Below are 12,736 nucleotides of genomic sequence, written 5' to 3'. Positions count from 1 at the left end.
ATGGATGATATAACATTTATCGATAAAATTATGTAGCTTTTAAATCATCGTTCGATGTAGATGTGCTGAAATCATTTTTTGGTGTGAACGATACGACATTTATTAGTAAAATTATGTAGTGCTGAAATCATCGTTTGATGTAGAGGATACGACATTGATTATATAAAGTTATATAGGAGAATTTTTGACGAATTACCGACGTCATGGAAGTATATATTAATATTTATAGAATATTATACTTACAAACTAAAAATTTACACATATGTTGGCAAATTTTTCTATATTCTTAGTTTTTATGTCTTTTTAACCTAAAGATAAAGTTGAGGGAATTACCTTGCAATACAGCTGGTGCAATAATTCAGTGTTTGCTTTTTCAGCAACATTTACATGCCACTCCTGTCTATGGAGTACATGGACAAATTCGTGGCCCATCCAAGGCCTCACATACAAGCTCGTTATCAAAATGGAACTGAATGAATCTATCTTTTATATCGGGTGAAAATTAGTTGAATCGAAATTAAAACATGTGAAACGAATTGTTCTTTATTTTAGTTCTGTATGTACGTGATTTGATCGATCCATTTGGCATTTGAACTTCCAATAAAATTCTGTTTTTGCTATAGAAAGTAGAAAAGACGGATCTTCAGAAAAAAAAACCCAAATAAAATCGTAATAAGCTAGTTACTAATCAAAATATTGAAGTTTAATAAGAATTTTCGATATAATTTCATGTGAAAATGCTTAAAAGTCTATACTTGTGTTCAAACATTCAGTTTCAGTATTCATAACAATGTTACAGATTCATGCTAGTAGCTAGGCTGTAGATGTTGAGTCACGAGGAAGAAATTCACGCCAGAGATATGGTGCTTTTGGTGAATTAGCTATATATATATTTAGCCATTTAATTGAGTATTGGATGCTTAATTGTTTCAACATGATCAAGTAACCATCGTTAATCGGTGCGCGTAAATCGTAATGACAATTGACACCATATCGATCCATATGTTGAGAATACATGCATGTCAGTGTATTAAGTATTCGATCACTTTAGGTTTAAAATAAAATTAATGAATTTTTATATTAACTAGAGAAACGGAATTTGATATATCACCCGACTAAAAGTAATTTTTTTTTCTTTGTATAATATTATGACATCGACGACAACTAATAGTGTAATGCATGTTCCCTCATTTTTTCAAGTACCTTGTTAAAAAAAATTGAAAAAATATATTTATTAATCGAATATTGATGAATAGATTTTGACTTCTTATAATATTTTTTATTTTTAAATATCATTAATTAATATAAATTCGGAAAGTAACTTTCATTGATTTATAAATTTTTTCTATCGTGTAACTGTAATATATAAACTTTGGTAATTATATAACTTTTAGTGGGTTTAACGGATTTAGCCTGGATTGGACACATGAAATTATAATTTATAAGTACGGGTCGAGGACTAGCGTGTTGGAAGTAAGGTGGAGAGGATCTAAAGTTTGGCTAGGTTTTCACGCAAGGCGTGCATATAAGAGTTAATATTAATATATTTTTTTAAAATAAATTATAATAATAATTATTTTTTAAAATAAATTATAATAATTATTTTTTTGACGAAACAGATAATGTTAAATACATTATTGTAACTAGTATTCGGACGCACACTTTGCGTGCTTGTATAATTTTTTTTAATTAATTTGGTTTATATTAAAATAGGGATAATTTCATAATTATAAAAAATAATTAGGGGTCAAACTGCAATTCAAATTGAATGAGTATATCAAAATAAATAGGGTTGATTGTGCAATTATAAAAAATTTTACACCAACATATTATTTTATCTTTATTCATCACATTTTTAACATAAAAATATAGATAGTATAGATAAGAGCGCCTAAAAATTCTCGTGCAGCCAAAAGATGATTTGGTATGTTTTTCATATTTAGAAGAAACGTTTTAAATCAAATGATGCTAAACCGTTATATCTAATTTATAAAAAAATTTGTATATAACTGTTTTATATGAAATATGTCATGTAACTATATCAACAATATCACATAATTCGAGAGGTTTTTAACCTTGTTCTCAACTCTTAGGGATGTTGGTTCGCCTCAAATTTCTTTAGTTGAGCAAAAAAGTTTGTTCCGTTGAGATTTTAATCCGAGATCTCATGTTAAATTTAACAACGATGAAGGATGAAGTATAATCTCGGGTTGTCTTCTCAATTTTCAATTTTCCAAATTCTTTTTTTTTTAAAAAAGTAAAAGCGTGTTTAGGTCCACATGGGATAAATCGCTACTTTTCATCTTTGCGAAATATAACATGAAAAACAGAATCGAGTTGAGCCTGTGACCGCGAAAGGCTGAGCGGCGAGAGATTGAGAGGGGGAGCGCGAGCGTGCGAGCGAGCGAGCGACTTTAGGGTTTTGGTAATCCCCAATCGAATCGAAAGGTCAGTGAACCGATGAGTGCCCCGAAGCTATTCGGAGTCATTTCCTTTTTGAATTCTGTTTTTTCTTGAGGTATTTTTTTTTTGTTTTCGGTATCAAGGATTCGTAGAAAATGGTGAGTTTGCTTTGGTATCTTGTGCTGATTGTGCGTTGTGAGAAAGAGGTGTGCCTATTGTTGTGTGCAGGAAGAGTGCTTGAGCGATTGAGGGTTCTTGAGAGAGAGAGAGGGGAGGAATTCGAGAGCGGCAGCCCCTATTTCGTCAATCGTCATGTCTGATCGGAAGCTTGTCGTAAGTTTACAGATTTTCATCAATGGGACCAAGAAAAGCAGTTGTCCTATCGAGTTTGTGATTTTGTGAATGCGCTTTGGCTTTCCTCTTTAGGTTTTGGGAGTTCCCTGGGATGTGGATACTGAAGGGTTGAGAGAATACATGAGCAAGTTTGGGGAATTAGAAGATTGTATCGTGATGAAGGTTAGTTCTCTGCCGTTTTTGTTATAAAGATCTGGTTTTGGTGTCCCGACACTTTTGACTATTCTTCTGGAGTTTACAGGCTTAATGTTTTTTATATTTTCAAAATGTTTAGGCTTCCATTCCATGTTTGTTATTGGACTTCTAGTTGGAAGGAATTGATAAACTGTATCTCCGATGAATGCATAATTGTGGGAAATTTATGTTTTTTTGTTGATTTCTGACCTTGTACGTCATTGTAAATGATCTAGTCCAAGTATTTGTTGGACTAAATATTATGCATTCTGGCGGAAATTTTTATGAATGCGATAATTGAGATTTCTTAATGTTAAAATGACAAAGGACAATTGGTTTTGAACTGCGTCAGAAATGCAGCTCATTTTCATTATTTCGTGTGAGAAATTCCAACCTGGATGAATGTGTTTGAAACATGCTGTTTAAGATGCTTATCTCGAATATCAATAGAATCATGCGCTGATTAGTGAGCAATGGCCAGTCATATTTGATAGTTACTTTTGTATGCCTGGAACTGCTTTATGGGACTTTTGGGACGGGGTGGGATATCATTTTGTTATGATATGTCTTCCTTTTCTTCATATTTGCTGCATTGGGAACGCAATTATACTTTCTTAGTTCTTACAGTTATGGTATTGGTGGCTTCGATAATATACACATCCCTTTTCTTCTTTGTTGTGATGATTTCAGGAGCGGTCCACAGGCCGTTCGCGCGGCTTTGGTTATGTAACGTTTGCTGCTATTGAGGATGCCAAGGTAATGTAATGTTACATCTTTGACGAATGATTGTGACCCTCTTATGTTATTCTGCATGGTTTGAGTTTCAAGGTTCATTTAATTGTCCATTTTAGTTTTTCTATATATGCCTGAGAGCAGAATTTCAAGCAGTATTTGTAACAACATATATTCTGACTGTGCATGCTACAGGCTGCATTAACTAGCGATCACTTTCTTGGCAATAGGGTGCTGGAAGTCAAAATAGCCACACCTAAGGTTACTTTTTCAATCATTCAGCGGTTTCACATTTCAAAATCCTGAACCTATCCATAAGCCACTCGCTTACACCTGAATTTATATATTTGCTGGTAATAATGCTGATGTTTTATTTGAATCTTCTACGTGTTATTCGCAGGAGGAGATGAGAGCACCATCAAAGAAAGTGACCAGGATTTTTGTGGCGAGGATTCCACCATCTGTGACTGAAGCTGCATTTAGAAGGTCCCTTGGACCCCGTGTGCCTATTCTTGCTCTCTTGTGTTGTCTAAATTTATTGATTTTCTGTGTGAGAATTGGGTGTGGATTTACGGGAAAATGAGGGATATAGACCTGGTCTTGTTTTTAATTCAATAGATAGACCTCTGATCGAAAAGACTATATTGCCCATGCTTTAAGTGTTTTCTCTCTCCTCCTTCTCTTCTTTCACGTCTCTGCGTTGTTGTTTTTTTTTTCTGTCTTCTTTTCTCACTCTCCTTCCTCATTTTCCCTCTTCTTCTTCTTTTTTTTTTTTTTATTCACCAAGCGGTCGACCGCCTTGGAAAAGCGGTCGACCAAGGCTTGGGCTCGGTCGACCGCCTTCCCTGCCCAAGCGGTCGATCGCCTTGGGAAAGCGGTCGACCAAGGCTTGGGCTTGGTCGACCGCTTTGACAGCTTGGTCGACCGCTTGGGTCGACCAAGCCTGGGTTGACCCAAGCCTGGCAGCCCGGCTTGGTCGACCCAGGCTTGGGTCAACCCAAACCATTGTATATATATTTTATTGTGTAGTATTATTATCAAAAATATTGGTGGTCTAGTGGTTAGAGTCCAGGAGGAGAGAGGAGAGTCAGGTTCGAATCCTGGAGAGGAGAGAGGAGGGAAAATGAGTGCTGGACATAATTTTTTTTTTTCAAAAAAAAAAAAGAAGACCAAACTACCCTTAATTGAGACCCTTTGACTGAATTAAAAAGTCAAGAGTCCCTTTTATTGAATTGAAAACAAGACCAGACTTATATATTTAAATGGCCCGTGGATTTACACTTGATGAGACTAATTGTGTTTTATGATATATTCATTTGCAGCCATTTCGAAAAGTACGGCGACATAACAGATTTATACATGCCAAAGGTGAACACTTCTGTCTCATTTCCTATGAATGACAGTTTGAAATAGGTAGCATCAAACCATCTGATTTTTGTTCTCAGGATCCAAATACCAAAGGTCATCGTGGAATTGGATTCATCACCTTTTCAAGTGCCGGTAATTTTTTTGTTAATGTCATTCTTATGGTCTTATTTACTTTTCTAAATCTTCAAGTGCATACAATATGGTACCAGTATATCCTTATTTATTTTCAAGAAACATCAAATGCACACATCCTTTCATCTTGCTGTAATTAGCCATTTTCTTAAGTTATTGGCTTTTAGAAGTGTTCCTTCCCATCCATCTCGCGCTGGGTAGTAATTTGGCTTGGCCATGTGGTTCTTAACTGTACGAATTCAACGTCATACGCCCTCTCCTTATGAATCGCAAAGTAAACTTAAGTTGAGGCGACTTTTCATGATTTTGGGAATTCTTATGTATCCTTGTGACCAATTTAGAATGCTGGAAAGGTTAAGCTTTTCAATCTGACTACTTGCTGCCATGTTCATGACTCTTTTTAATATGCATTTGGCGTGCAGGCTGTGCCATTTTTCCTTGTTATTTTTTCTCATTTACTGCAGAACCAACCTTCCATCCCGTCTTTTGTAATCACAGATGCAGTGGATGATCTGATGTCTGATGCACACGAATTGGGAGGATCAACTATAGTTGTGGACAGGGCAACTCCAAAGGTAGCTACAATTTTATTTTTCAGATTCTGGTTAAATTTCTACATTCATTGTTTAATTAGAGTCTCCTGAATTTTTTTGATTGTATTGGCTGTCGTCTGTCCTCTATCATCTGTCACTTGCTCTTTTTAAGGCAATGCCTTCAATTTTGTGTTAAAAAAAACACTGCACACAGACGATCGTTTTAAGCTTTTCAGTCGCCTGTTTTAATTCTAGGGTATAAAGAAATTTCATTAGTATTTGACAGTTGCTTATTTATTCTTGTTCTTGTGATAAATGATAATCTACTATAGGAGGAGGATGTCAGACCTGTTAGCAGAATGCCTCAGGGGGGTGGGGGTGGGGGTGGTGGTGGTGGTGGTGGTGGTGGAGGAGGAGGAGGAGGAGGAGGATATGGAGCTTATAATGCTTACATTAGTGCTGCAACTAGATATGCTGCACTTGGTGCTCCAACCTTGTATGATCATCACCCTGGTCCTTTTTATGGAAGTAAGTTGATTCCTGAAATCAATCTTGATCATCTTCTAAACGATGTGTTGCTCAAGTTTATAATTGTTGATTAAGGAGGGGAACCACCTCGTGGAATGGGCAAAAAGGTTTTTGTTGGCAGGCTTCCTCAGGAGGCAAGTGCAGAAGATCTTCGCCAATATTTTGGCAGATTTGGTCGTATTTTAGATGTTTATGTTCCAAAGGTAAGAAATAGATGCGATAGCTCATATTTTACCTGTACTTGTTTAAATAATTGTGTGAATTGTCGTTCTACTCTGCATAGGATCCCAAGAGGACTGGTCATCGAGGATTTGGTTTTGTCACTTTTGCTGATGATGGTGTTGCAGACCGTGTAGCTAGAAGATCTCATGAAATATGTGGGCACCAGGTGTGACTCCGTCCATGAAGTTTTGATTTTTACAGATGTTTTACACTTCTGATATTTAAAGATTTAGGTTTTAGTTCATTGTGATTCCTAATTTCCCTGAAGTTATCTGCAATTTAAAATCTCGAACATCTTTGCAATGCTCGATGAGACCGGTCTAGCTTGTTCAGTTTGACCTGTCACTAGTTAGAAAGTACCTAAAACTTTGGACTGATTCCGGTAATGCTTGTCAAACAGAAAAGTGATCACTTGGTTATCTGACAGAGGGCATATTGTTTTTTTCTCTTCTATCAGTTACTAGGACTGTCCTTCCAATGGCAGCCTCAGAAGATCTCCACAAATTAAATACCCCAACAGCAATTGATTATTATGCATTATTTTTTGTAGACGACATCTGCCCCTACGCCTTCAGTTTCACTATGTATTCTTGCATTTGTGGATCTTCTTTCTATGGTGATGAGATCGTAGAGGGTTTAAATTAAGAAATCCTTCTATAAACTGATGTCGCTGCTTTACATTATATAACTGGAGGTCCGTGGTGAATACAGAATGAGACTTTAACTTGGTTTCCTCGGGCTTGGAGTTGAGTTTGTTTCTGCCTTAATGATGATATATTTTGAAATTGAAATGCCCAGGCCCGTTTCTATTTACAGATGTTTGATTTAGCATTCCTTGTATTTTTTTGGTTTTTAACATACATGGTAATTGTAAATGAGAAATAATATTAGTAATATAAAGGTGGTTTTAATCTGATGCATTGCAGGTTGCAATTGATTCTGCTACGCCAATTGATGATCCTAGCCCCAGTAGTAATTTCATGGTGAATAATCCTCCTGAGCCATATGGCTATGGTGGACCTGGGTATGGTGGACATATGCGTGGCGGTTATGGCAGAATGTACGGCAGTCTGGATTTCGACGATGTGAGTACAGTGGGTCCCTTATCGAATTTTCCTCTTCATATTCTCACTAGTGTACTAACGGTCATCCTTTTTATGTTATGTGTGTGTTCGATAGTGGGGTTATGGAGCCGGTGGCAGTATGGGTGGTGGCAGACCATCACGCCCAGATTACAGGTACAGGCCTTATTAGTTGCCCAAAAACGGCTTCATCTACGTCTGGTCTTGTTTATGAAATGCGACGCATTGCTTTGGGGATTCGTGGATGATCATGAAACCAAATGTTTTTCTGATTTATTTATTAGTCGGTTATGTAAACATGAATAGTTGTTGATTCGTTTATTATTACAAATTTACAATTGAACTTGTTAAATTGGATGTGTTATGGAACGATGTTTCCTACTGAGTTGTACGGTTTACACCAGGGATACTTAGCACTAACCAAGTTCAAGATACTTATACGGGACGAAATCTTCTGCTACACTTGGTGCTACAAACCGTGTTACATTTTGCTAAAAAAAATCCCGTTTGCACAAATTATTAAAAATTAAATTCATTAAACAACACGGATGAACAAAATATAATTAATCATTGATAAAATTTTTGATTCACTTATTTTTTCAAGTAAAAAAATCATCAATAAATTGTTTTACTCATTTATCATGGTTGGGACACAATTTATTGCCTAGAAAAAATATTGCCTAGAAAAAATAGGTGAATCGAAAATTTTATCAATGATTAATTATATTTTATTCATCCATGTTGTTTAGTTAAATTAATTTTTAATAATTTGTGCAAACGAGTTTTTTTAGCAAAATGTAGTACAGTTTGTAGTACTAAGTGTTGCAGAGGATTTCATCCCTACTTATACCTTGTAAGATTGTGAAACCGTCTTTCATAATCTGAAACCAAATTTAGCCTTTTGATTTCGGTTCAAAACTGGAATCAAAACTCAGTTCATTTTCAGTTCTTAAAAGTTAAAAATCAATGTTATAAAAACCGGTAGATGGGCGACTACCCATTGTTTAGCATCTAGGAGGTATTTTTTGGTGCAAATGTTTGCACATTTCCATATTTTTCCAACTTTTTTTAATAACGGATTAAAACTCGAAATTTATGGCATTTTTCATTTCTTAATTTAATACAAATTGTTGAGTATTTTTTTTAAAAAAATTAAGTATATTGATCGAGGAGGAGGTCTTTTGTTAGATGATGTAACATGTCTTTATTTGTGACATTTGGTCAGTCTCGTTTATTTTATAATAAAAAATAATATTTTTTTTTGTTGATGATTCAAATAGAAGAGTAGGTGTACAAAATTTGCTTGCGAAACCGTTTTATATGTATTTTTGTGTTATCTAGATTGTCGATTAATGTGAAAATCAGAATCGCGGTCGATCCTCTAGTACTAAGGTGCTGCCTAAGTGGTCGTAGGTAGTGTTTGGTAGATGAAATTTTGTTAAAAAATGTTGGTAAATGTATCTTAGAAGTTCTTTCAAACATTATCTTATATAGATGATTTTTTTTTGTAACACCGGTAAAAATAATCAACCTAAAATGTGGAATCAGAAGTGTAGATTAATTTTTGAAAACAATTGTTAATCTTATTGATTTTGGAACCCAAACTTGCTAAGGTTTCGGCTTGTAAATCAATCGGAGTGGAATCAGAAATGTAAATTAATTTTAAATACATTTAAAGAATAATTTAAATTTAACCCTTCATATTTCATTTTCAATAAAAACTAATAATTAATATTATCTTATATTTTTATAAAAATAATTAATAATCTTATAATAAATTTATTGTAAATACATTTTGAAGTATTTAATTCTTTATTTTATTAATAAAAACAAATAATTTATAACTAGTTGACCTTTTGTGCTTATCATATCATCGTTTTATTTTCGCATTTTAGAAATTAGAACAGGAAATGGAATGGTCCAAATGATTTGGTTTTGATTTGGCATTTCATTGTAATTGGAATTTGGAACAGTCGGCTACAGAAACATGATGAGACCTACCTATAAGTGACAGGTAGTACAAACAATATTTGAGGCCAAGAAAAGCATGAACAAGTTTATAATTTAATAGCAAAGCATGAAAGAATCATTTATTATTCCAATGAAACAGCTCTACCAATTCCTATGGCAAAGCAAGCGATGACTGAAAGAGCGCATCTTCACAAACATAGAAGAAGCTCGAGGAGTTTGATTTTCCATTAGTGAGTTTCTCATGGTTTGAGCTCTTGCCTGTGAGGTTTCGAGTTCCTTCAAGATTTTGTCCATCGAGGCTGATCGCTTCTTTTCTAGCTTCATCTGATCAAACTTAATTGTTATCAAGGGAGACTAAATTTAAACAAACAAAAGAAAAGAAAAGAAAAGAATCATAATAAGATACATCAGGTTCATTAACAACACGAACGGACCTCGAGTTTTTGAATTGCTGCTTCAGATTTAGCCTGCTGCAAATTCTCCCAAGCACTGATCTTGGCCTCTTCTCTTTGCAACCTGCAAAGTGCGAGAAGCAACCTTGTTATCTTGCATTCTCTTGGGATTTTAAGAATTCTCTAATTTATGATCCTTAATTCACATGTTGACAATGGACATACCTGACGTTTTTCCTTGCTTCAGCACTACTCCAAGGTGAAGGTAAGTCTTCAGTATTCCTTGTTTCTTTCATCTTCCTTGGTCCTTGTTTCTTGGTGTCCCTGCCTGTGCTGGTGCCTTTGTCGACCTGGACATCTCTAACTTCGTCTTTTGCAGCAACACTGTCATTTTGGTCTGATCCAGATGGAGGCAAAATGGAGAATGATAGTCTCCCTTTGGTAGACGAATGAGTGCTTCCTTCTGGACTCATTTGAGTCGCCATATCCCTTCGCGAAACATCCGGGGAAACTAGGCCTTCTTCCTCCTCTGTTCTATCAAGTCTGTCTCCTATATATTCAATTCGTCAATTGAAAACATGAATTTTCACAAAACCAGTTTTATCGTACGAGAGAACAATATATGTACCTTGAGAAGCAGGAAACATAGTTTCACTGAGAACATCCGACATCCCAGGCACACTAGTACTCCGGTTTATACTATTTCCAGGGTACATAGAATCAGATTTTGAAACCATCCTAGCATCATACTGAATGGATAAACCTTCAGGGACCAACACCCCAGTAGTAAGCGGCGAACTTCCCATGAAGTTCTTGACACTGCCGCCATCCATGGTGGGTGAATAGTTGGATAGGTACCCGAGTCCGGGAGATCCCAACGGGCCACTCTTTGACTTTGGGTGCCTCTGAGATTGAGCCGCTAAAGTGTTGAAAGAACTGTGACCTGAAACAGGGCTCGTAATCCATCTCTCAGCATCGTCCCATTTCGAAGGCAAAGCCCTCCCACTGTTAAAGGGTATCAAAGCAGCAGCACTAATATGCCTTCGACCACCACTACCTGTTGGCAGAGGCACTCGCTCGGAACTCCATCCTTTCGGAACTTCGTCTATGGTACCGCCATATTCAGGTGTTCCTGGGCTCGTATAGGCACCGGAGTGCCTAAACGATCCTGAGTACTTCCTCATGGCTGTCAGTTGAGACCAAATATATACCACATTGCTCCAGAAATCCAGATGTCAAAGAAATCTTGTAGTCCTTAAAGAATCAGTCTTGATGTAATAACAGAGTTAAAATTGCATCCAAATGCTCAAAATACTAGTAACTCGACGCTGTATCACAAACATTAACGGCTAACACAATCCTGAACAGACCAAGTAGAACTCACACAGAGCTTCAACTTCATTTCAAATCCCTGCAACTTCTTGATCCTATGGCTAGTGTTAGTAATGCTTGTCTACAAAATGGTCATTTTTCCTAGTCTTAAACTCTCCCAAGAGCTCGAAAATATATTATTCCCTCTATAAAGGAAGTCTTGGAACCATACCTTCGAGCATGGACCACAGAAAGGCTCGTGATTGCAGGTGGTACCGGCAAGTGAAAGTGTAGGATCACATCAAACATAAAAGCTTCCAAGATATCGACATTTTTCATCAGAGAACACAACTTTAAGCTTTAAAATCCACTACCCCATTCTCCTAATACCACACATAAATCCACCCTTTCATTTTCAAAATAGCCTCACCATTACATTTCCCAAAAAGTTCCTATTTTTAATGCTCCACAAAACACAGAGATAAAAGCGCACACAGAGCACACACACATATGGGACCAGAAAATGATAAAGCAGATACATGAAAAATTAACTGTACTTTCAGTAGAGTTACCTTTGCCTGCGTCGAATGTGAGCCGCATCAATCTATGAACAGTACTTTCACTCCCGTTCATGTTTCTTTTTCCATTCTGGTGGAGTTCTTCGAGTCGATAACGAGATGAAGCGAAAAGGGTTGCTTGAAAATCGCTGGGAATAAAGAAAATTTATTTGAAATGGGGGAAAGATGATGTTTTTATCGGAGGAATTTTGATCGTCGGTTTAATCATAGAATCGAACATCATGATGAGAGGAAGAAGAATGGCTTCTGATAATGCCAGAGCAACTCTCCTAATGCCAGAGCAACTTTGTACCCAATTAACTTATTTACCCTTTTCATTTATAACATAGCTGGTATAAATACAAATATTAGTTTAGTTTCATCTCTCTCACAATTTTATTTTAGCACAAGTGTAATGAGGCATCTTGTACCAAGAGTTAGACTAGTTTACATTATATTATAATTATAATATCTTTAAACAAATAATAAAAATTATTCTTAAAATATCAGAGATCCTCTCCTTTCCGTCTAATTTCGTCTTCTAAAATAAGAAAATAAGAAATTAACACATCTCCCATTGTATGAAAACGGTCATATTATCAAGTCAAGAGTTTTTTAACGATCAAGATCGTGAGACACGGGATCTCACGGGGGTATAACGGGCTATAAGCAATTAATTGCTCTGGAAAAGAAGAGGATTGTGCTGGCATCATAACTTGCCTAATAGAGCAGTTGATTTGGCTCAAGGCGTGGGAGAGGGTCAAGGTTGTCTGCGTCCAAAATGCAATCCCATGTGACCAAACATGCAAATATAGGGACCCTTCGGGTATCGACTTTGGATTATATTGAATATATATATGTAGGCATAATAAATTTTTATACATTAGTCATAAAATAAATAACTTTCGATATTTTGCGTTTTAAAGTCGCTAAATATAACTCAAAAACTGTTTAATAGTGTACATTGCAAGCTCGAT

The 12,736-nt window shown here is 36.0% G+C and overlaps 2 protein-coding genes across 5 annotated transcripts; one reads left to right on the top strand and one right to left on the bottom strand.

Moving 5' to 3' along the window:
- The first annotated feature begins 2,302 nt into the window (after positions 1 to 2,302).
- On the top strand, positions 2,303 to 7,880 carry LOC140862767 (uncharacterized). Of its 3 annotated transcripts, none has more exons than XM_073265802.1 (14): positions 2,303 to 2,448; positions 2,632 to 2,736; positions 2,830 to 2,919; positions 3,622 to 3,687; positions 3,859 to 3,924; positions 4,064 to 4,149; positions 4,986 to 5,031; positions 5,109 to 5,163; positions 5,662 to 5,738; positions 6,029 to 6,224; positions 6,300 to 6,427; positions 6,508 to 6,612; positions 7,373 to 7,531; positions 7,626 to 7,880. In XM_073265802.1, exons 2-14 carry the CDS (start codon positions 2,716 to 2,718, stop codon positions 7,698 to 7,700), a joined length of 1,170 nt encoding a protein of 389 aa, XP_073121903.1. In that variant the 5' UTR covers positions 2,303 to 2,448; positions 2,632 to 2,715; the 3' UTR covers positions 7,701 to 7,880. The 3 variants fall into 3 exon arrangements, with proteins under 3 accessions (XP_073121903.1, XP_073121904.1, XP_073121901.1); XM_073265803.1 differs by having other exon boundaries at positions 2,335 to 2,518; XM_073265800.1 differs by having other exon boundaries at positions 2,335 to 2,736.
- Positions 7,881 to 9,456: 1,576 nt separating this feature from the next.
- Positions 9,457 to 12,055, bottom strand: LOC140865831 (uncharacterized). Of its 2 annotated transcripts, none has more exons than XM_073270621.1 (5): positions 11,775 to 12,055; positions 10,520 to 11,159; positions 10,117 to 10,441; positions 9,934 to 10,015; positions 9,457 to 9,823 (listed from the first exon to the last, which is right to left on the bottom strand). In XM_073270621.1, the coding sequence occupies exons 2-5, from the start codon at positions 11,073 to 11,075 to the stop codon at positions 9,641 to 9,643; spliced, it is 1,146 nt and encodes a 381-aa protein (XP_073126722.1). In that variant the 5' UTR covers positions 11,076 to 11,159; positions 11,775 to 12,055; the 3' UTR covers positions 9,457 to 9,640. The 2 variants fall into 2 exon arrangements, with proteins under 2 accessions (XP_073126722.1, XP_073126723.1); XM_073270622.1 differs by having other exon boundaries at positions 10,520 to 11,145.
- Between the last annotated feature and the right edge of the window lie 681 nt (positions 12,056 to 12,736).

The sequence above is a fragment of the Henckelia pumila genome, chromosome 4 (genome assembly GCF_033568475.1).
Source record: "Henckelia pumila isolate YLH828 chromosome 4, ASM3356847v2, whole genome shotgun sequence".
In the NCBI taxonomy this organism is placed as follows: Eukaryota; Viridiplantae; Streptophyta; class Magnoliopsida; order Lamiales; family Gesneriaceae; genus Henckelia; species Henckelia pumila.
This window is presented reverse-complemented; position numbering and strand designations above follow the sequence as displayed.

What these genes read in the sequence shown, in the direction of transcription:
- LOC140862767 (XM_073265802.1), top strand. Translation starts at nt 2,716, where the DNA reads ATGTCTGATCGGAAGCTTGTC. An exon ending in CTGCTATTGAGGATGCCAAG is followed by an intron (nt 3,688 to 3,858) that starts GTAATGTAATGT and finishes TGCATGCTACAG; the next exon opens with GCTGCATTAACTAGCGATCA. An exon ending in ATGAAATATGTGGGCACCAG is followed by an intron (nt 6,613 to 7,372) that starts GTGTGACTCCGT and finishes GATGCATTGCAG; the next exon opens with GTTGCAATTGATTCTGCTAC.
- LOC140865831 (XM_073270621.1), bottom strand. Translation starts at nt 11,075, where the DNA reads ATGAGGAAGTACTCAGGATCGTTTAGGCACTCCGGTGCCTATACGAGC. An exon ending in TATGTTTCCTGCTTCTCAAG is followed by an intron (nt 10,442 to 10,519) that starts GTACATATATTG and finishes TTGAATATATAG; the next exon opens with GAGACAGACTTGATAGAACA. An exon ending in CAGCAATTCAAAAACTCGAG is followed by an intron (nt 9,824 to 9,933) that starts GTCCGTTCGTGT and finishes AAGTTTGATCAG; the next exon opens with ATGAAGCTAGAAAAGAAGCG.